The sequence below is a fragment of the Panthera uncia genome, assembly GCF_023721935.1.
Source record: "Panthera uncia isolate 11264 chromosome E2 unlocalized genomic scaffold, Puncia_PCG_1.0 HiC_scaffold_20, whole genome shotgun sequence".
NCBI lineage: Eukaryota > Metazoa > Chordata > Mammalia > Carnivora > Felidae > Panthera > Panthera uncia.
The window spans coordinates 8,933,871-8,957,473 of NW_026057589.1; the positions used below are offsets into that span (position 1 = coordinate 8,933,871).

Genomic DNA, 23,603 nt, shown 5'->3' on the forward strand with positions numbered 1-23,603 from the left:
ATGTTAGCCAAAAGGCCGAGAAGCAATTAGAAAAAGAAAAATATGTAATTTGAAGTCATTTTTCAGATGCAGTGTTTCTCAGTTTTTGGATTAGTTATATATAGGATTTTAAACACACATACTTAATGTATGGCACTTTCCACAGGGAAGTTTGCTGGTAGCTCTCTTCCTTACAGAAACATTTAAAAATGCAAACCTAACATGTTTAAAACTTTTTTTAATAAAAAGTTGAAAAGCTTGCATATTTTTTCCAATTTGAGGAAACATTCTAAAGAAAATCACCTTTTAAATTCACTTAAAATATATTTACTTTATAAATGACCCACAGCTAATTTTACCATGTAAGATTAGTAGTTAAAGACTACCAAGGAGAAATTATACAGTAAAGAGTCCAAAGACCCAAATTATTTCAATCTAGCGTTTTGTTCTATGCTTGTACATATCAAAGTGTGAAAGCTAATACTTTTGTACAAAAGTAATAGATATCCATGTTAGAATTTGATTGAGGCCTAAAAACTATATCATTTTTGTTGCCAGTTTGCATAAGTGTATTATAAAAGGCTATACTTCAAAAATCCTAAAGTTTTAATTACTGGGAACAAATTTCAGAGCTACCTTGTTTCTGTCTTATTTAGACTCATCCCACTATTGCTCAGAGGTTCCAAAAGAAACTTGATTCTCCTTGTCTTTCTAAGAGTAATTTGAGATGCTTGAAAAGGATATATCCTATTTTTATTGACTTAGAAAGGGCTTGGATTGAATGGAGAAGGAAAGACGGGTAATGAAATGAATTGAAAATCGCAGGACCAACATGAACTATAGTTATTTGTTTTAACTGGAAAATGTAGAAATTGTATCTTACAGGCACATGAACTGCTTCTGAGGACATGCTTGGGTTCTGTACTGGGAATTTTTCCCTCCTGGTGACTAGCAAGAAGGAATGAGTTAACTCCACAGGGTTAAATGATAAGGCAATAATGAGAAAATAAGTATGACTTTGGAAATGATGGTAAGCAAATCCAAAGTATTATAAATCAAATTTGTATTAGATCTGAGGTTCAGGTGATCATCTTGTTATTCCTCACTGTTACAGCCTCACAAATCATTCCTCCCATGTCTTCAGACAAAGAAAATATAAAGAGACATGAATTTCCTGCCTTTTTCTCTTTTATTTCTTTAATGTTTATTTTTTTTTGAAAGAGAGAGAGCACGAGTGGGGGAGGGGCAGAGAGAGAAGGAGACACAGAATCCCATGCAGGCTCTAGGCTCTGAGCTGTCAGCACAGAGCCGGACGTGGGACTTGAATCCACGAACTGTGAGATCATGACCTGAGCCGAAGTCGGACACTCAACCGACTGAGTCACCCAGATGCCCTTATTTTTTTATTTAATTTTTGAAAATGTTTATTTATTTTTGAGAAAGAGGGGGAGGGACAGAGAGAGAGGGAGAGAGAGGATCCCAGGTAGGCTCTGCGCCATCAGCTCAGAGCCTGATGCAGGGCTCGAACCCGAGAACTGTGAGATCGTGACCTGAGCCGAAGTTGGATGTTTAACCAACTGAGACACCCAGGTGCCCCTCATATTTTCTTTATCCATTCATCTATCAATGGACATTTGGGTTGCTTCCATATCTTAGCTATTGTAAATAATGCTGCAGTAAAAATGGGGGTGCATATATCTTTTCAAATTAGTGTTTTTACTGTTTTAGTTTTCTTTGGTAAATAGTAGTGGAATTATTGGATCATACGGTATTCCTGTTTTTAAATTTTTGAGGAACCTCCATACTGTTTTCCACAGTGGCTATACTAATTTACATTACTTCCAGTAGTGCATGAGGGTTCCTTTTTCTGCACGGTCTCGCCAACACTTGTTATTTCTTGTCCTTTTGATTCTAGCCATTCTGATGAGTGTAAGGTGTTATCTCACTCTGCTTTTGATTTGCATTTTCCTGGTGATAAGTGCTGTTAGTATCTTATCATGTGGCTGTTGGCCATCTATATGTCTTCTTTGGAAAAATGTCTATTCAGGTCCTCTGCCCGTTTTTAATTGGATTATTTGGTGTGTGTGTGTGTGTGTGTGTGTGTGTGTGTGTGTGTGTTGAGTTTTGTAAGTTCTTTATATATCTCCTATATTAACCCCTTATTAAATATATCAGTTGGAAATATCTTCTCCCCTCCCATTCAGTAGGTTGCTTTTTCATTTTGTTAATTGTTTCCTTCACTGTGCAAAAACTTTCAATTTTGGTGTAATCCCAGTAGTTTATTTTTGCTTTTGTTTCCCTAGCCTCAGGAGACATAGCTAGAAAATTGTTGCTTTGGTTGATGTCAAAGAAATAACTTCTTACGTTCTTCTAGGAGTTTTACGGTTTCAGGTCTCACATTTAGGTCTTTAATCCAAAATAAGATACGGATTATTGGGCTTTAACTAAACTTTCTATACTACTGGTTTAGATACTGGATGGCTAGAAAAATGCTTATGCTAATGCTAGCAATGAAAACAATGCACACAGGAGAGGATTAAGGATAATGAAGATTAGTTCACAGTTGGATATGTTGATGTTGAAGGGCTGGGACAGCACCCAAGTGGCAGGAATTGGGACCAACAAGAGAAACTGGTTCTAGAGATCCATGTTAAATTTGGGGATCTAGCATTGAAAGTTGCTAGGGACTAGAGGACAAAGTGCGAACAATGCGCTAAAATTGGAGCCTTGGGGAGCAGCTACATTGCAGGTATGTGAGGAGAAACAAGGCTTTTGAAAATAAAGGCATAGAAAGGAGGAATAAAAACAGTTGATGGAGCACACCGTCACATGTTGAAATGGGCAAGATTAAGGATTGAGAAATTTGGATTGAGTGAGAAAACATTAGTAACTCTTTCAAATGCAGTTTTATTCAGGAAAGGTTAAAGAGCAAAAGGAGAAAATAGAAACAAGCATAAACTTTTTTTTTTTTTTTTTTTTTTCCCAAAATGTGGTAAAGAGAGGAAGGAACCAAGTCAGGGTTAATAAGATCAGAGCATGGCTTTTTCAGTTTGGGTGAACTTGGAACTATTGTAGGCCAGTATTTTCATGGAGTTCTTCTGTCTCACGAGTCTCCTGTCTCTTTTGCTGCTCATTCTCTTCTCCCTTGTCCTTTAATAGTAGAGAGTCCTCTTCCACATCTATGCTTACTTCCTTGGCGGTCATGCTGGAAGTCTTCCATTTGCCCCTCTAGGTTCACTCTTCCTTCTCTACCTGCTTTCTTTCCCAGGAGGCTGACCTGCATGAATTACATCAACAAGCTGCTTTGCCCTTTGGCTTTTGTTGAGTTTGGTCAATGTAGAGTCCCAACAAGAGGGCCTGGAGGGAAAGAAGGACGAAAGTGAAATTGGAGCATTTATCCCCTTGGCTCCCAATCTAGCTGAATTGACTGAAGGTCACTAGTCAGCCCCCTACAGTACTCCCCTGGGTCTGGTAACCACTTCCTGTCCTGGTTCCTTTAGGCCTAGGTATGTAAACAGGATATCACACTCTGTTTTCCCTTGTGTTTCCCTGAACTCTTGCCCACAACTTTATAAATTGTCTCTATTAAATCCTGTGCCATTCATTCATTTGCTGCTGGGACCCTGACTTATACTGTAATCTTTTCCAGTTTTATGGCTTAAAGTATCAGCCATATGCCAGTTGTCCCCAAATTTGTAGCTCGGGTTTACACCTGTCTCCTGAACTGCAGACTCATGTATCTGGCTGCTAGTTAGATTTGGTTGTTTAATACAGGTATCAACTCACTAATCTTTCTTCCTAAACTTGCTGAAGGCAACTCTGTCCTTCCAGTTGTTTAGGGCAAAAATCTTAAAATTATTCTCCATTTCTCCCTTTTTCTCACCCCCCACCCCCCCACTCCTGCCCCATCCTGTCAGGATATGTAAATAGGTCTACCTTTAGTAGAGAATCTCACCATTTCTCACCACATTCATTCCTGTCCCCTGGGTCCCCCTACCATAATCTTTCACTTTTTTTTTAATGTTTATTTATTTTTGAGAGACAGAGAGAGAGAGACATAGAATCTGAAGCAGGCCCTAGGCTCCAAGCTGTCAGCACAGAGCCTGAGGTGAGGCTCGAACTCACGGACCACGAGATCATGACCTGAGCCAAAGTCGGATGCTCAACCGACTGAGCCACCCAGGCACCCCATTCCTTCCTTCCTTCCTTCCTTCCTAACTTCCTTCCTTCCTTCCTTCCTTCCTTCCTTCCTTCCTTCCTTCCTTTCATTTATTTTGAGAGAGAGAGTGTGAGTAGGGGAGAGGGTCAGAGAAAGAAAGAGAGTGAATCTCAAGCAGGCTCCACACCCAGCACAAGCCTGTTGCGGGGCTCAATCTCATGGCCGCAAGATCACAACCTGAGCCGATATCAAGTCAGTGCTTAACTGGGTGAGCCACTCAGGTGCCTCGGTAATCTGTCACTAATAATTGATCTTCCTCCTTTTGCCTTTTTCCTCTTTCATTCTATTTTCAGTATACTAGTGAGAACGATTAAAATACAAGTTAAATCATGTCACTCCTTTGCTTCAAAACTCCTTATGTATTACCATTTCAGAATAAAAGCCAAAAGTGCTTACAGTGAACCTAAAAGTCACTACATGATCTGCCTCCCACTCCCACTGTCTCTGTGACCCCACTTTCTACTCTTTCTCCCTCGATTACCCTGTACTAGTCACACTGACTTTCCTTACTGCTTTGACACTGTTCTCCCTATGAAATGCTTCTCCCAGATATCTGCATAACTAACTCCCCCACCACCTTTAAGTCTTCGTTCAAATGTCTTCTTAATGAGGCTTACCCTAACCACCGTATTTAAAATTGCAAATTGAAAAAAATAAAATAAAATTGCAAATGAACCCCCCCTTGCAGCATTCCTGATCTGCCTTCTCTTACTGTTTTTTTTCCGTAACACCTAACATCTTAAAACATACTATATAATTTACTTTTTTTTCTTATCTTTTAATTATCATGCAGTAAAACTGCCTTTTTTCCCCATCTTATGGTGTACAGTTCTGAGTTTTAACACACGTATAAATTATAATGACCACCACAGTCATAATACAGAACAGTTCCATCCTCCAAAAAATGAATCACATCTTTCCCATTCCTAACCCTGGCAACCACTCATCTGTTCTTAGTCACATATTTTTGTCTTTTCAATAATGGGATCGTTAGACTGTAACCTTTCAACACTGGCTTCTTTTACTCAGCATTATCTTTGCGATTCATCTAAGTTGCTCAGTGTATCAATAGTTCATTACTTTTTATCACCAAGTAGTATTCTACTTATTAATTACATTTATCCTTTTTTTTTTTTTTTGTATGTCTTGTTCATGGATTTATTATTCTAAGTTGCTAAAACAGTTCCTGGCATATACCAGGAGTGCAGTGAATTAGTGAATATGCAATGTTGCTTTAAAATAGAAAGGTATAGTGGAACCATAATCACTCTGAATATGTTTAGGGTTTATAGTGCCAATCCCTAGATTGTGCAGTCTACTCAAACCCCAGATGACAGGATACTTGAGCTGAAAGACACCAGCAAGTTGAGAATGTAAAAGACTTTTTACTGAAAGTAAATAATTCCTCCCTAATGTTTCTGGTGGCCATCTAGGAAAATAATGGCACCATTCTGCCCGCATTGTCTGATTCATTGGTTTCACTTAAACTCATAGTAAAGGTCACCAGGTTAAGTAAGAAAAGGATAAGTGTTAGAGATAAAGAGGAAGATAATTACGGTATGAGAGATGTTTGGAAGAAAAGGTGTTTGGAGGAGAAGGTGATTGATTTACTAGAACACTGGTGTTTACAGCGTAAGTTATGTCTGCATTATGAAAAAAAAATCATAAAATGGCATTCAGCTCAAAATCCGATGTTGCCTAATGCCCCAAAGCAGGAAAGCAGAGTACCTCATTAAAATACATGGGCCTCCTATAAACCTGAGCATGGAATTCAGTAAGAATCAGTTGGATCTTGGATCCCATCCAATGCATTATAGTTTTTGAAGCTCAGCAAGATTTTAATTTAAGGTGGTTCCATGTTTAAAGTTTGAGCAAGGTTTCAGAATAAATTATCTTCATTTCTTAAGTTTTATAAATTATATGGATTCATGAGAATGTCAAATATATAGAACTATATTATAAAAAGAAGGCAGTCTTACACCTATATATAAGCACTGTTGGTATTTTGATGAAAATCCTTCCAGACATCTCTCCAGAGGCATATACAGTACATGTATATGTTTTTGTCACTCTAATGACAAAAGGGTTATAATGATGCTCTTAGGGTGCAGGGAAGCCTCTTTCATTTTCAGTAAGTGTGATAAACATCTAAACACCTAAAATACTACAAATAGTGTTTAATTAAACATTTTGAGGATGATTTTCAGCTATCAGGCAAAATGAGATTGTGAAATATATTGAGTTCTGAGTCGACCTGACTGCCATGAAGGGGTGTAGTAGAGTCTACTTATCTAGCCAGGTGTCCATTTTAAAGTACTGTGGTAACTGGAGAGGTCTAATAAGACTAAAACAGAACACTGTTAACTCCCCACCTTTCCCAAATCTCAGGTAAATTAGAAACAGATGTGTAGGGGTACATGGTTGGCTCTGTTAAGTGTCCAACTCTTGATTTTGGCTCAGGTCATGGTCTCACAGTCGGTAAGATCAAGCCCTGCGTCAGGCTCCGTGCTGTTAATGCTTGGGATTCTCTTTCTTTCCCCCTCTCTTTCTACCCCTCCCCCTACTAAGTAAATAAATAAACTTAAAAAAAAAAAAAAAAGAAAGAAAAGAAACAGTTCTTTACCCATTATGGATGACCAGTTAGACTGGGATATGGACATCATTGTCATCAACTCAAGTGAAACTACTGCTCTTTCATAAGGCCATGAAATAGGCTCTTCACGTATGTCAGTTTAAACATACGTGCAGTCATCAGTTCAGTGATCGACTGTGTTACTGAATAAACTTCTGAGTATATCGTGAAGGGTCCTTTTCCAGCCACTATAATATTCAAGAGTAGTCATTTAGAATGCCTATAATTTCCTTTCATTGGTAGCCCAATAGTGGTTATACTGTCTTAAATGTTGAGAAAACAAATCTCTACCATTGGCAGTGACTGGAAACTTAGGAATTTCTGCTAAAGTTCTTGTGATCTAATTCTTTCTTGAAAGCATAAAACTAAAAAATGTACTGAAATGCCTGAGTCAGCCACTCAAGGGATATACTGGCTGCACCTCTGCTCATTTTTTCTAGGATGAAAAAATCTCCTTGGTGACCCGAGGCAGCTAGCTTATACCTTCTCCACCTGGAAATGCACATATTACAACTATGCATAGAAAGCACCCACACACATACAGAAACACCCATAAACTGTATCTACATGCTGGCATTAACATTGTTACATTTTCTAGGATTATGCTTAATTTCAGCAGATCTTGTTTAATACTTTACAAGAAAATAATTTCATTTTTCTACTGATGGCTGTTAAAATTTTTTAACTTTTCTAACTGTTCAATTTAGAGAAGGAAAAGAAAGGCATGTATTATTTATTGAATTTTTAGTATATGCCTGAAGTTTTTACTTGTTTAGTGTTGCTTCCATTTTATAGGTGAGGACCTTAGAACAGTCAAGTGAAGTCTAGTAACTGAGTTGGAAAACACAGTTGGTATTTGATCCAGGTCCATCTGAGTCCAAAGCATGCTGTAGAATGAGCTGTAGAATGGGCTTATAAAAGACTTACCAATATTATTAAATGAAAAAAGCAAGGTGCAGAACAGTAGTTATTATACACTACCGTTATGTGAAGTAATGTACACGTGTGTGTGTTTATTTTTACATACGCTTAGCATATCTAGCATATCCCTCAAAGACCATATGGTTGCCTCAAGGGATGGGAACTGGGCTGCTAGAAATCTAGAGTTTTTACTATAAAATCTTTTATACTTTTTGAATTTTGTTTTGTGTGTGTATATTAGTTCAAAAGACAAAATATTTTAAATACTGTTAAGCATGTTTTTAGAAACATCTGAAATTATTTTTTAGATTTAGTAATCTATTTGTTATTAGTTTCTTAGGCTTTTAAAGCTTCTAATGCTGTAGAATATTAATACTGACTATTATGATATTGATAAACATTGATAATGATCATCTTTCTAGTTTTTCGATTCCCATGATACTACTCTGATGACCTACCACATTAGAATTTGAGAGGGAAGTAGAATACTGATAGATCGTGATAGCAGAGGTAATGATAACTGATGCGTCTGCATTCAACTATTTACATTTTTAATGCGATTTGAAATTTTAATAAACTGCGGTTTATCTGGTTTTTGAAACAAGAACCCTATGCCTCAAATGACAGCAGTCGCCAGTCATGACTGAGGTAAAAGAAGTATTTTATGAGTCCTAAAAATGAACTTAAAAAGAAAAAAGTTTTCCATCTACTAAAGCTGTGTTTTAATTTGGGGCTACCATTAATCAAAATACCTTATCTTGAATACACTTTATTTTTGTACTTGTTTGTACTTGTTTTCAAATCTGTAATGATGTTTACATAGCTGTCTCCCTTACTAGATGGGGCATTCTGTGAGGGCAGGGTTCTTGCTTCATTTGTTACTGTATTTTTAGTGGCTAGCCTAATTACTGACACATGGTAGGTAGCTAAAGCTATTCATTGTGTTGAATTGAATTGAACTAGAGATACTTAGCTTAGTTGGGAGAAGAGAGAGAAAAATAATCTCAGTCTTTAGATAATTCAAGTATCCTCATGTGGAAGAGATTAAGTTGTTTTCTTTTAAAAAAAATTTTTTTTAAATGTTTATTTTTGACAGAAAGAGAGAGAGAGAGAGATGGAGCATGAGCGGGGGAGGGGAAGAGAGAGAGGGAGACACAGAATCTGAAACAGGCTCCAGGCTCTGAGCTGTCAGCACAGAGCCCGACGCGGGAATCAAACAGACCGCGAGATCATGACCTGAGCCGAAGTCACACGCTCAACCGACTGAGCCACCCAGGCGCCCCAAGATTAAGTTTTTTTCTGTATGGCTTCAGTGGGTAGGCAAACCAATGGTGGAAGTTTCAAGAAGTTTGTAAATGTTGAGTTGTCTAAAGCTAGGTAGCACTGTCTCAGGAGGTACGGAATCTATCACCAGAAGATTCATTTGTGACTGGTTAACTATGGAAATAATTCAAGTATTTAATTGTTCATTTATTTCTTTACTCATTTATTCAAACATATATTGAGCACACACTGCTCTAGGTGTTGGATATTAAGACAGAATAAATCATAATTCCGCTCTTAGGGAACTCAGACCCAGCAAGCAAATGGAAGTATTGGCAAGGATTACAACCCAGGGTGCCAAGAGGTTGTTATAGAGGTGTAATGGTAATACCCTGCAGAGAGTTGACAGGAAAGGTTGCCGAGGAGGTGACTTTGGAGTAGAATTGACCAGACAGACAGAAAGAGAGGAGTCCTAAGCAGAAGGAACAATACATGCAAAAGCTCAAAAGTTAAACTTTTTAGAACATAGTAGTGGTATTTCATTTGGATTATGTGGCCTCAAAATACCCTCCAATCCTAAGATTCTGTGTGCTAGCTCTTTAACTTAGTGTATTTTTTTCACTTCCTGGCAGATATTATGTGTATGTGTGTATTTCAGTTGTCATTTTTTCATAGGAAGCAAAAACAGTAACCTTCTTCTTTGATTTTTGTTCATAGTCAAGTTCATCCGAGAAGTAACACCATATATCAAGAAGCCATCATTAGTATCAGATCTACCGTGGGAAGGTGCATCTCCTCAGTCACCAAGCTTTAGTGGCAGTGAGGACTCTGGTTCTCCAAAACACCAGAACAGCACCAAGGACAGGAAGGTCATCCCTCTCAAAATGTGCTTTGCTGCTAGAAACCTAAGCATGCCGGATCTGGAAAACAGGTGAGCTGTACCTAAGAAGAACATCATTTACAGCTTTATAAACTTAAGGACATGTTGCAATATAACTTATGTATATTTTTAATAATATGACTGTTGACTATATTATACGGAAGAAAACATCAGCCTGAAATGAGTGAATAATCTTTGGAGTTCCATATTTAAATTACTTCACACACATATGTACATGTACTTATATAGAAATATTTTGGAAAAGCAGGCAGGAAATTTAATGGTGGTTACTACCAGGGAGTGAAATAGGATTAGAAGGTAGGAGAGGAAGGGCTTCTGCTCTTCATTTTATATTTTCTGGAGTGTTAGTCCTTCTCTCAATATGAAATTACTCTATAATTTTAAAAAATCTTGTTAAATTTTTTTAAATGTCCCCTTAGATGGAAACTCCTTATATTGTGGCTAGTGTATAGAGTCAGAGATTTGATCATAGGTATGGCTGCATCAACTAGCAATGTGATCCTGGCAAGTTAATGTCTCTTGAGTTTCCATATTATTTTTTTTAAAGTTTGTTTATTTTTGAGAGAGAGAGTGCAAGTGAGGGAGGGACAGAGAGAGAGGGAGACAGAGGATGCAAAGCTGGCTCTGTTGACAGCACAGAGCCTGATGTGGGGCTTGAACTCATGAACCGAACTGTGAGATCATGACGTGAGCTGAAGTTGGATACCCAACCGACTGAGCCACCCAGGCGCCCCTTGAGTTTCCTTATTTGTAAAAAGAGAGAGCTGGATTGAATAATTTTTTTTTAAGATTTTATTTTCAGGTAATCTCCACACCAAATGTGGGGCTCACACAGCCCCAAGACCGAGAGTTACATGCTTCACTGCCCAAGCCAGTCAGTGCCCCCAATCTAATTTTAAAGCAACCAATGTAATTACTGATTCAGTATCAGTGTTAATTTATTTATTTTTTGAGAGAGAGAGAGAGCAGAGGAGTGGTAGAGAGAGGGGGGGAACAGAGGATCTGAAGCAAGCTCTGTTCCACACTGATGGCAGAGAGCCCCATATGGGCTCGAACTCACAAACTGTGAGATCATGACCTGAGCTGAGGTTGGACGATTAACGGACTGAGCCACCCTGGCACCTCTGGATTGGATAATTTCTTTTTTTTTCTTTTTTAATTTATTTATTTTTGAGAGAAAGAGAGAGAGAAGGGGGGGAGGGACAGAGAGAAAGGGGGACAGAGGATCCTAAGCAGACTCTGCACAGACAGCAGAGAGGCCTGATGTGGAGCTTGAACCCACGAACTGTGAAATCATGACCTGAGCCGAAGGCAGCTGCTTAGCTGACTGAGCCACCCAGGCTCAGTTTGCTTTCTTTTAAAAGTTCAAGATATTATAGAAATTGTTTCGAGTTACATATAGGTTTATTTTTGAAAGATTGTGTGCATGTTAAATCATATCAAAATACAGTAAACGTTAGTCTTTAATGAAATGCTCTATTTTTTTCTTTTTTTTTTTTCCAACGTTTTTTTGTTTTTTTTTTTTTTTTTTTTTTGAGACAGAGAGAGACAGAGCATGAACGGGGGAGGGGCAGAGAGAGAGGGAGACACAGAATCGGAAACAGGCTCCAGGCTCCGAGCCATCAGCCCAGAGCCCGACGCGGGGCTCGAACTCACGGACCGTGAGATCGTGACCTGGCTGAAGTCGGACGCTTAACCGACTGCGCCACCCAGGCGCCCCTCTATTTTTTTCATAAAGTAAGAATTTAATTTGTAAAGAATCACTTCTGCCTCTTAAGCCAAAATTAATTTTTTTCTTCAAATGAGATATACTTATATAGAGCCTTTGGTTAATCATGGACCTAAAAAAATTAGTAGGGACCACAAAGAAGGAACTAGAATAGAGAAACAATGTGATAAAGAGCGAACAGCAACTAAATTTATCAACTGGTTGTCAGGCTGACCAAAGTTTTCAGGCTAAGTCTCTTCATTGTAAATCGTTTCTGAGAATGAGAATAGACTATTTGTTGTCTTAGTCTGTTTTGGCTGCTGTAACAAAATACCATAGACTGAATGGCTTATAAACAACATAAATTTATTTTTCACATTTCTGGGACAGGATAGGAATCTAAGATAAGGCGCTGGCAGATTCAGTGTCTGGTGAGGGCCAGCTTCCTGATTCATAGGTGGCTATCTTCCTGCTATGTCCTCACACAGCGGAAGAGTCTAGAGAGCTCTCTGGAGTCTCTCTTATAAGAACACATATCCCATTCGTGAAGTCTCTGCTGTCATGAACTTATCACCTCCCAAAGGCCCCATGTCCTAATATTATCACATTGAGGGTTAGGGTATTAACATATGAATGTGGGGGGGCACAAGCATTCAGTCTACAGCACCCTTAGTGCTGCTGATATAGCTGGATATTAGAGAAAAAGATAAAGTATTATAAAGTTTCTGTAGAACTCTGGGGTGTCGGGAGTGGGGAGAAAAAGAAGGAGGAAGGTGATGTGACTTGGCTGTATTATTGAAGGTTGTGCTACTTTATCTTCTACCTAGACATCTTTTAGAGCTCATTAAAACTTGGGGCTGCATTCTCTGTAGCATAAATGGTAAATGCTAAAGATACTGGGTGCATGATCAGGTTTGAAATAGGCCTTCAAAACCAATTGGAGAGGGCAGTTTAGGATACAAGAATTGTATTACACCTTGCTCTTCAGTAAGATGTGTTAGTCTTCTGAACCGTGTTATAAAATACAAGGAAAGGTCTTAAAAGATTCAGGCGATTGCAGATTCTCAGTCTTAATGCTGCAAAGTAATTTGTTTCTCATATTACTTGAAGTACTAAAATTTGTAGATAGTTTGCTTTTTATAAAATATAAATTGGAAGAGATTCAAAGTTATTTCTATATCACTCTTACTTGCATTTCAGTGTGCTGACTAGACAAAAAGAGAAGAAGTAGAATTACAAGTACCTGGCAAGATTATGCATAACTTCAGTTATGTCCACAAGAATGTGAACATCTATCTTGTATGTCTTAGCAGTCAGAACTGCTAAGTGTTCAGAACCCATTAACTAATTAGATAGAAGTTAGGATGATGGGCTTTGTAACTTTAGCCAAGCTATTTGTTTTCTGTAAACCTTGGTTTCCTCCTATATAAAATGAAAGCTTATGTGCAGATTAAATAAGAGAATGATTGTAAAATTGACATAGTAAGCTTTCAGTATACTGTTATTATAGGGGCCATGTCCTTAGGACCTTAAATACATCCCTTAATTCCCCTGTCCTGTTTTCTCTGTCTGTAAAATTGACATAATAACGCTTGCTCAACTAGAGTCTTTTAGAACTACTTCAAGGATAAATAAGATAATATCTATAAAATCACCTGAAGCTCTTTGATCCTTAAGTTTATCTTAGCTCTGTCACAGGAAAATGTCATGACAAGTAACATAGCTGCAACATTTAAAGCCATGTTAAAAAATAGTCCATTGTGGTAACAGTAAAAACAGGTCTCGTTAGGACATCTGTGAGCAAAACATTTATCAAGTTGCAGTTTTATATAACTGACCATATTTCTGTTTGAAAACTTTAATCTTCAACACAGTCTCTTGTAAAACTCAGAGCAAGAAATAGGCCTGAATGTTCCTAATGTGGAAAATACTTAATATGGTTTTTAAGCCCTTGGTAGGCATGTGGTTTCCCATTTTTTTTTTTTTTTTTTTTTTTTTTTACTAACATTTTATTGTGGAAAATCTTCCAGCATGTAGCAAGGTCAGAAGAATTCTATAGTCAACATTCATTTTCCCACCACCTAGATTCTCCATGAACATTTTACTATACTTGCTTTAGCACAGATTGACCCATCTATCCATCCATTACTCCCTCTTACTTTTTTTTGGATACACTTCAAAGTGAATTGCAGATAATATATTTCCCTCCTAAATACTTAAGCATGTATATAAATAAGTAGTTGGGTGATTCATTGTAGTTTTTTTTTTCCTTTTGAGGAAATATTTACATATAATAAAAGGCACAAATCATAAACTTTGACAAGTGGATATAGTTTTGTAACCCAAGCATATCAGGATAAAGAACATCGCCATCACCCTGGAAAGTCTTCTTGTGCCCCTTCTCAGTCAATTCTTTCTCCCACCTTTGAAGGTTACCACTGTTCTGACTTTCTAGTATAGATCAGTTTTTTTTCTTTTAATTTTTTTTTAACGTTTTATTTATTTTTGAGACAGGAAGAGACAGAGTATGAACAGGGGAGGGTCAGAGAGAGGGAGACACAGAATCTGAAACAGGCTCCAGGCTCTGAGCTGTCAGCACAGAGCCCGACGCAGGGCTCGAACTCACGGACGGTGAGATCATGACCTGAGCCGAAGTTGGCCGCTTAACCAACTGAGCCACCCAGGCGCCCCAGTTTTAACTATTCTAAAACTTTGTATAAATGTAATTATATGTACTCTTGTGGTAGAATTATTTTACTCAGCCTAAAGTTTTGAGATTCATTTATCTTGTTGCATATATCAAAAATTTTTTATCCTTTATTGCTGAATGATACGGTGTTATATGAATATATCACAGTTTCGTTGTCTATTTTCCCATTGATGGGAGTTAATGTTAATAAAGTTAGAGTTTAGCAGTTAATTCCAGTTCAGAGTTAATATTAATTAATATTAATAGAGTTACTATGAATATTTTTGTACACCCCTTTATAGACGTATATTTTCATTTTTCTTGGGTAAATTCCTAGGTGTGGAATTGCAGGGTCTAAGAGTTTAGTTTTGGGGGTGCCTGGCTGGCTCAGATGGTAGAGCATACGACTCTTGATCTTGGGGTTATAGGTTCAAGTGTCACACTGGGTGTAGAGATTATTAAAAATAAAGTCTTTAAAAGAAACAGGTTTAGTTTTCCAAGAACTGCTAGACTTTTTTCCCAAAGTGATTGTGCCACTTAAATGAATACTATTATCAGTAAATTAATACTGTATTAACAAATTAAATACACCAGCAGTATATGAGCGGTTTTGTTGTTCCACATCCTCACCAACGTTGGTGGAGTCAGTCTTTTTAATATTAACTATTCTGGTGGTATGTAGTGGAATCTCTTTTTGGATCGTCTTTCATTTCGACATAAAGTTTATTTGACATGAGAGGGGAAACATCCTTTTTTTCTGTTTTACTACCTTGATTTAGTTTCAACATCTAGAGCTGAAAAAAGTGCTGATCATCAGAATGAGTAAATAAGGAGGAGGAAGTTTGTTCTCAAGACCTCACTAGATGCTTCTGATAGTTTTAGGCAGTTCACTGTGGGAAGTGAAAGCTAAATAAATAATGATTAAGTCCAGAGAGAGAACACGAGCCCATTCTTTCACAAACGGCATTGTGGGCAGTACGGAGTTCAGCAAGGACAAGATGTTCTCAAATGCTGCTCTTCAGGGAACCTGGGTGGCTCAATCCGTTGAGCGTCCAACTCTGGGTTTTGGCTCAGGTCACAGTTCTTGAGTTCAAGCCCCGTGTGGGGCTCTGTGCTGGCAGTGTGGAGCCTGCTTGGGATTCTCTGTCTTCCTCTTTTCTGCCCCTCCCTCACTTGTGCTTGCTCTTTCTCTCTGAAAAATAAAATAAGCAAACATTTTTTTTTAAAATGCTACTTTTCAGAAATATAAATCTTTAACCTTGAGGTGGTTCACAAAGTCTTGGTCATCTTCACATTGGCTATTTTCCACGTAAAAGCTAAATTTTGGCTTTATGACCTATAAAACAATATGATTGTTACTGAATAAAATATGTTATCTCCAAGACTTTACTAAAAGAAGAAATAGGCAGGCTAGACTTACAGAATCCTATGTTCCGGTGTACCTAAACATTGATTTGATTCATCTGATCAAAATGTACTTGCATTTCTCAGGAAATCCTCAGTGGTTTGATTAGAAGCCAAAACTTTTCACACTGTAGCTGTCTCCTCCTCTCTCCTGTAGGCTGAACAATTACTGGCAGACTGCCTTCAAATTTTTATTAGCAGAGTTTTCATTCGAGTTTTTCTTTTAAAACAGTAGTAGACTTTCTGAAATACTTTGTCTCCTTTATCAGTTCTGGGGCTCCTTTTCCAAAGACAAAGTCTTCTGCATCCTAGAATCCTCAGTCCTGTTTTGGAGTCTCTTTTCGGTTTCTTGTAAGTTAATTTTCTATTTCACAATCTGTTCTTAAGAAACACTTAGATTTCAGGGGCACCTGGGTGGCTCAGTCAGTTGAGCGTCTGACTTCGGCTCAGGTCATGAACTTGCGGTTTGTGGGTTTGAGCCCCACATTGGGCTCTTTGCTCACAGCTCAGAGCCTGGAGCCTGCTTCAGATTCTGTGTCTCCCTTTCTCTCTGCCACGCCCCTCCCCTGCGCGCGCTCTCTCTCTCTCTCTCTCTCTCCCTCTCCAAAATAAATAAACATTTAAAAAAATACAAAAAAAAAACAACCCACTTAGATTTCTCTTTTCATGAAAAATTGGTGCTCCTGCCTTATAAACTAATGTACTGTCTGTTTTCATCTTTTTCCAGCCTAGTGGTCCTAGTATCTTATCCTGTTTAATCAGGTTTAGTTTTATTTTATAACAGATTTATTTTCCATTCTTCCAGTTATTAATAACTAGGATCTTTGACATCAGGATTTTCAGACTTTAGACTGTGTCGAAGGAGTCTGAGAGACTGTCCCAGAAACAGTATGAAGTGTAAAGGCTTTTTCAGAAGGTGAACATTTTGTGCCTAGAGAAGGATGAACAGATTCCTATCTTTAGTACTAAGTAGGTCAGTAGGAGGAGTGAAAGAAATTTCTCGTCATGGTTTTGCGACCAAACTTTTTAGCATGTGTTTAAAGGATGTTAAGCTGGTTACAGTGCCAAAGCAGCCAGGTGGAAATAAATGGCCCTGAACAACCAACCTGACAGAAGGACTGAATTAGGGACATCACTGGCTCTTCTACCAGTTGAGTGGGATGAGAGCGGATATGAATCTTTTGCTGGGTTGAGGGTGGGGCAGTCATTGGCTGCTGGGTGTGGGAAATGCTGGAAGAGACTTTCAGCCAGCCTCTTCATTTTAGCTGTGTGTTTTACTCCCACTCCCAGAGGTAACTGGTGCCTCTAATTTGTTCATCCTCTTCAGTATTCTGTAATATGGATTGGCTGGGATTTTACTCTCCCCATTTTTCTTAAGTCTGCTAAGTCATTTCACTCCTCTTTCTGTTTGCCAGCCTCCAAAATTTTGTTGTAGTTGCTCTTCTCTGTTCTTTCTTGTAGGATTATGCTCTTTATTTTTATTTATTTTTATCTTTAAGTGTATTTATTTACTTGAGAGAGACAGAGACAGCATGAGTAGGGGAGGGGCAGAGAGGGAGAGAGAGAGAATCCCAAGGACGCTCTGTACTGCCAGTACAGAGCCTGACGCAGGGCTTGAACTCACGAAACCATGAGATCATGACATGAGCCAAAACCCAAGAGTCAGATGCATAACTGACTGAGCCACTCAGGCACCCCAGGATTATGCTTTTTGTTTATTAGAAACATTTTTAATGTTTATTTATTTGTTATTAAAAAAATTTTTTTAATGTTTGTTTTTGAGAGAGAGAGACAGAGTGTGAGTGGACAAGGGGCAGAGAGAGAGGGAGACACAGAATCTGAAGCAGGCTCCAGGCTCCGAGATGTCAGCACAGAGCCCGATGCGGGGCTTGAACCCACGAACCGTGAGATTATGACCTGAGCCAAAGTCAGATGCTTAACCGACTGAGCCACCCCAGTGCTCCTATTTATGTATTTTGAGAGAGAGAGAGAGAGAGAGAGAGAGAGAGCGCACACAAGCAGGGGAGGGGCAGAGACAGAGAGAGGGACAGAGAGAATCCCAAGTAGGCTCCACACAGTCAGCGCACAGCCTGACATGGGGCTTGAACCCATGAAATATGAGATCATGACCTAAGCTGAAACCAAGAGTTGGATGCTCAACTGACTGAGCCACCCAGGTGCCCCAGGATTATGCTGTTTAAAAGTCCCCTTTAGAGTCTCCTGGCTGGCTCAGTCAGTAGAGCATGTGACTCTTGATCTTGGGGTCGTGAGTTCGAGCCCCACAGTGGGGGTAGAGATTACTTACAATCAATCTATCAATCAATCCCCTTTAAAGTTTGCTGATGACTTCTTAGATACAGCACCAAGAGCACAATACAGAAAACAAAAAAATTGATAAGTTGAACTTCATGAAAATTAAAAACTTCTGCTCTGAAAAAAGACACTTGTAATAGGGTCTCCAGGAAAACAGAAATAGTAGGATAGATGATGGGTGGATAGATGGATAGGTAGATGGATGGATAGATGGATGGGTGGTTGGTTAGATGAATGGATGGTTAGATGGATAGAGAGGTAGCTAGATTATAGGAATTGGCTTAGTGCACTATGAAGGCCAGTACTATGATCTGGTGTCTACAAGCTGAAGAACCAGGAAAGCCATTGGTGTAATTCAGTCTGAGTCCAAAGGCCCAAGAACCCAGAGTGCAAGTGTGCAAGAGCAGGAGAGGATGGATGTCCCAATTCAAGCAGAAAGCAAATTCACCCTTCTTCCACATTTTTGTTCTCTTCATGTCCTGACTGGATTGGATGATGCCTACTCACGTTAGCAAGGGCCATTTTCTTTCTTTTTTTAAAAATATTTATTTATTAATGTTTATTTTTATTTTATTTTATTTGTTTGAGAAACAGAGACAGGGCGTGACTGGGGGAGGGACAGAGAGAGAGGCAGACACAGAATCCGAAGCAGGTTCCAGGCTCTTAAGCCATCAGTACAGAGCCTGATGTGGGGCTCAAACCCATGAACTGAGATCATGACTTGAGCCAAAGTCAGATGCTTAACCGACTGAACCCCCCAGTCACCCTTTTTTTTTTTAAAGAGAGCACAAGCAGGGGAGGGACAGGGAACGTAAGGACAGAAGCTCCAAAGTGGGCTCTGTGCTGACATCAGACAGCCTGATGCAGGGCTCAAACTTACGAACCACAAGATTATGACATAAGTTGAAATTGGACACTTAACCCACTGAGTTACCCAGGCACCCCAAGGCCATTTTCTATTGATAATGCTACTTTCTTCCAGAAAAATCCTCACAGACACACCCAGAAATAATGTTTTGCCGGGTATCTGGGCATCCTTTAGCCCAGTTAAGGTGACACATAAAACTAATTTTCACCCACTGTTAAGAGAATGAAAAGATAAGCCACAGATTGGGAGAAAATCTTTCGTGAAATACTTATCAGATAAAGGACTGGTATCCAAAATATACAAAGAATTTTTTTTAATGTTTTTTATTTATTTTGAGAGAGAGAGAGAGACAGAGAGAGAGAGAGAGAGAGAGAGAATGCGCAAGCAGGGGAAGGGCAGAGAGAGAGAGAGGGAGAATCCTAGGCAGGCTCCACGCATCAGACGTGGGGCTTGAACTCACAAATCATGAGATCATGACCTGAGCCGAAATCAAGAGTCAGACTCTAACTGACTGAGCCACCCATGTGCCCCTCAAAGAATTCTTAGAACTCAACAGTAAGAAACCAACCCAATTAAAAATGGGCAACAGAGTGCTGCTATAAACTCTGTTGCCCATTTTTAATTGGGTGTTAAAAACTGAGAACAAACTGAGGGTTGATGGGGGTGGGAGGGAGGGGAGGGTGGGTGATGGGTATTGAGGAGGGCACCTTTTGGGATGAGCACTGGGTGTTGTATGGAAACCAATTTGACAATAAATTTCATATATTAAAAAAAAAATGGGCAACAGATCTGAACAGACACCTCACAAAGAAAAAATGCAGATGGCTAATAAGAATATGAAAGGTGCTGGGGCTCCTGGGTGGCTCAGCTGGTTGAGCATCCAACTTTGTCTCAGGTCACAATCTCACAGTTCATGGGTTCAAGCCCTGCATCAGGCTCTGTGCTGACAGCTCAGAGACTGGAGCCTGCTTCATATTCGGTATCTCCCTCTCTCACTGCCCCTCCCTCTCTCTCTCTCTGTCTCTTTCTCTCAAAATGAATAAACATGAAAAAAAAATTTTTAAAGAATATGAAAGGTGCTCAACTTCCTATGTGATCAGGGAATTGCAAATTAAAACAAGGAGATACCACAATACGCATAAAATCCGAAACACCAGTACCAAATGCTGGAGAGAAATGTAGAGCGATGGGAACTCATTCATTGTTGGTAGGAATAAAAAATGGTACAGAGACTTTGGAAGACAGTTGGCAGTTTTGTACAAAGCTAAACATAGTCTTACTCTATGACCTAGCAGTTGTGCTCCTTGGTATTTACCCAAAGGAGTTGAAAACTTATGTTCTCACAAAGACCTGCACACAGATGTTTATAGAAACTTTATTCATAATTGCCAAAACTTGAAAGCAACCAAGAAGTCTTTCAGTAAGTGAATGGATAAAAAAAATTGTGGTACATCCAGACGTTGAAATATTATTCAACAATAAAACAAAAACAATAAGCCCTTATGCCAAAAGAGACATGGTGAAACCTTAAATGCATATTGCTAAGTGAAAGAAGCCAGTCTGAAAAAGCAACATACTGTGTGATTCCATGGAGATGGTAAAATGATTAGTGGTTGCCAGAAGTCAGGGCCAGGGCCTGAATGATGGAGGAATCAATAGGTGGAGCAAAGGGGATTTTTAGAGGAGTGAAATTATTCTCTATCAGTAATGGTAGAGATATGCCATACATTTGTCAAAACTCACAATATACAACACAAGGAGTGAACTGGGATTTTAGTTCCTAATATTGTATCTGTATTGAGGGACACCTAACTAACAATTCTTAGGGGCACCTGGGTGGCCCAGTCAGTTGAATGTCTGATTTTGGTTTAGGTCATGATCTCATGGTCTGTGAATTCAAGTCAGGTCTCTCCTCGGGCTCTGTGCTGACAGCTCAGAACCTGGAGCCTGCTTCGGATTTTGTATCTCCCTCTTTCTCTGCCCCTCCCCCTCTTGTGCTTTGTTTCTCTGTCTCTCTCTCTCTCAAAAAATAAATAACATTAAAAAAAATTTTTTTAAAGGAATATTGTATCAGAATTGACTCATCATTTGTAACAAATGTACCCTACTAATGCAAGATGTTAATATTAAGGTATATTATGGAGAGGCAAAGAGGGGTATTTGGGAGTTCTCTATAGTTCTTATTCATTTTTTTATGTAAACCTACTCCTGCTAAAAGAAAAAGTCCGTTAAGTTTTTCAGAAATCCCCTTTAATTGTATTTAGTGGGATTTCAGGAAGGAATAGACTAAATGTGTGTGCTGCTCAATTGCTGTGGTATATAGGGAGTTCTAGAAATACTGGAAATACTTTTTTTTTTTTAAGATTAGTATAAGTAGGGGCGCCTGGGTGGCGCAGTCGGTTAAGCGTCCGACTTCAGCCAGGTCACGATCTCGCGGTCCGTGAGTTCGAGCCCCGCGTCAGGCTCTGGGCTGATGGCTCGGAGCCTGGAGCCTGTTTCCGATTCTGTGTCTCCCTCTCTCTCTGCCCCTCCCCCATTCATGCTCTGTCTCTCTCTGTCCCAAAAATAAAAAAATAAAAAATAAAAAATAAAAAGATTAGTATAAGTAATAAAGAAAATATAAAACACCTTGCTTTGTGTTTATATTCACACATTAATAATCTAGTATTGTATTTTATAGATAACTACTTGTCATTAAGTAAATTTACTCTAAGTTTGGCTACTTTAATGATTAGACAAGCAGTTTCTCTGAATAATACAATTATTAACTCATCCAAAGAATTAAAATAGAAATTATTCTACCTTTTAGTGTAATAGTTTATTGTTATTGAGTATAATGTACTGTTTTAAATCTTCGTCCCATAACAGATGTATAGCTATTTTTCTTCTAGAGAATATAATCAGTTTTTTAGACAATAAATATCTTGAAGGGGTCCCTGGGTGGGTCAGTCGGTTGAGCGTCTGACTTTGGCTCATGTCATGATCTCGTGGTTCGTGAGTTCAAGCCCCATGTCGGGCTCTGTGCTGACAGCTGGGAGCCTGGAGGCTGCTTCAGATTCGGTGTCTTCCTCTCTCTGCCCCTCCCTGCTTGTGCTCTCTCTCTCTCTCTCTCAAAAATGAATAAACATTAAAAAAACATTTTTTTAATAAAAAATAAATAAATACCTTAAATACCATGACAGCAACAATTGATATAGTGAAAAATAACATCAAAAATAATAAATAATAAATATGATAAAATAACATGAAGTACTAGATAAAGGTCAATATGAATACTAAGGTATTTGTTTATCTTCCTCTTTCTACTTTTGCTGCCTTTTAGGATGGATGAATTCCTCCTATCTAGGAGTCTGTCCTCCTGGTGAGCTCTGTGTAGATTTTCTTGGGTCCAATTAAATCTCCCCAGGCCATTTCTCTCTCTACTGTAATCCATCTTACATGCTACCATAAGATTATTTCTGATTAATTTATTTTACAGTTTTTAATTGTGGGAAAATACACATACCATAAAATTTACCATCTTAACCATTTTTTTGAAGTTTATTTATTTTTGAGAGAGAAAGAATATGAGTGGGGGAGGGGCAGAGAAAGAGGAGGGGAGAGAGGGGATCCCAAGGAGGCTCCACACTGTCAGCGCGGAGCTGTACATGGGGCTCGAACTCAAGAACCACGAGATCATGACTTGAGCTGAAATCAAGAGTTGGACGCTTAACTGACTGAGCCTCCCAAACTCCTCCCATCTTAACCATTTTAAGTGTATATATAGTACCACAATCTCAAGAACTTGTTCATGTTGCAAAACTAAAACTCTATACCTATTAATTAGACAACAATTTCCTATCCCCCCCCCTCTTCTAGCAACTACTCTTCTGGTTTTTGTTTCTATGAGTTTGACTACTATAGATACTTCATATAAAGTGCACTCATACAATATTTCTCCCGTAGTGGCTGGCATATTTCATTTAGCACAATGTCCTCAAGGTTCACCCATGTGGTAGCTTATGTCAGAAGTTCCTTCCTTTTTCAGGCTGCATAATATTCCATTGTTTATATAATACCACATTTTGTTTATCCATCCCATCGGTGGACATTTGGGTTGTTTTTACCTTTTGGCTATATGAATGATGCTGCTATAAACATGGATGTACAGATACCTCATAAAATTATTTTTTAATTGTTTTGGTATGTTGTTCCCCTGTTGAAAATCCTCAGGATTCCACATTGCTTACCTATTAGTATCCAGACTTAACCTACTACTCAAACCCCCTAAATTTTGGTCTCAAGCTACTTCTCACTATATGTAGTTATAGGATAGGAAATCAAATAAATAAATTCATTAAAACTGTAAAATAAAAGCAAATAGCTTATGACTTGCTATCTAAAGATTTTTTTCTGACTAGTATGAACTTTCTAGTATGGGCTTAAGTGAAGTTTTGATTGTTCCCAGATTTTATTTTATGTTGTGGCTATTTTCTAGAACTTCTTGGTCTTTTGGCTATTGCCCTAGAACTTTGAAGGCATATAAAACATGGATAGACTGATAACTAGATGACTAACTCTAGTGTGAGGGCAAGTGAATAGATAGGTGAGTAGGTAATATAAGGTAGATGTGTTTAAAACCTGCTTCAGGGGCGTCTGGGTGGCTCAGGCGATTAAGCACCCAACTTCGGCTCGGGTCATGACCTCATGGTCAGTGAGTTCGAGCC

At 38.7% G+C, this 23,603-nt stretch overlaps 1 protein-coding gene and 1 non-coding gene across 2 annotated transcripts in view; one reads left to right on the forward strand and one right to left on the reverse strand.

Annotated features, from left to right (window-relative positions):
* The window catches only part of SNTB2 (syntrophin beta 2), a 104,821-nt gene that overhangs the window by 36,333 nt on the left and 44,885 nt on the right, over window positions 1-23,603 (forward strand). The window contains exon 2 of the mRNA XM_049622441.1: window positions 9,732-9,945. Coding sequence (XP_049478398.1) covers window positions 9,732-9,945 — 214 coding nt within the window. The remainder of the gene's footprint in view (window positions 1-9,731; window positions 9,946-23,603) is intronic.
* Window positions 4,080-4,164, reverse strand: TRNAQ-UUG (transfer RNA glutamine (anticodon UUG)). Its single transcript has one exon. It is a non-coding gene; the product is annotated as a tRNA-Gln (tRNA).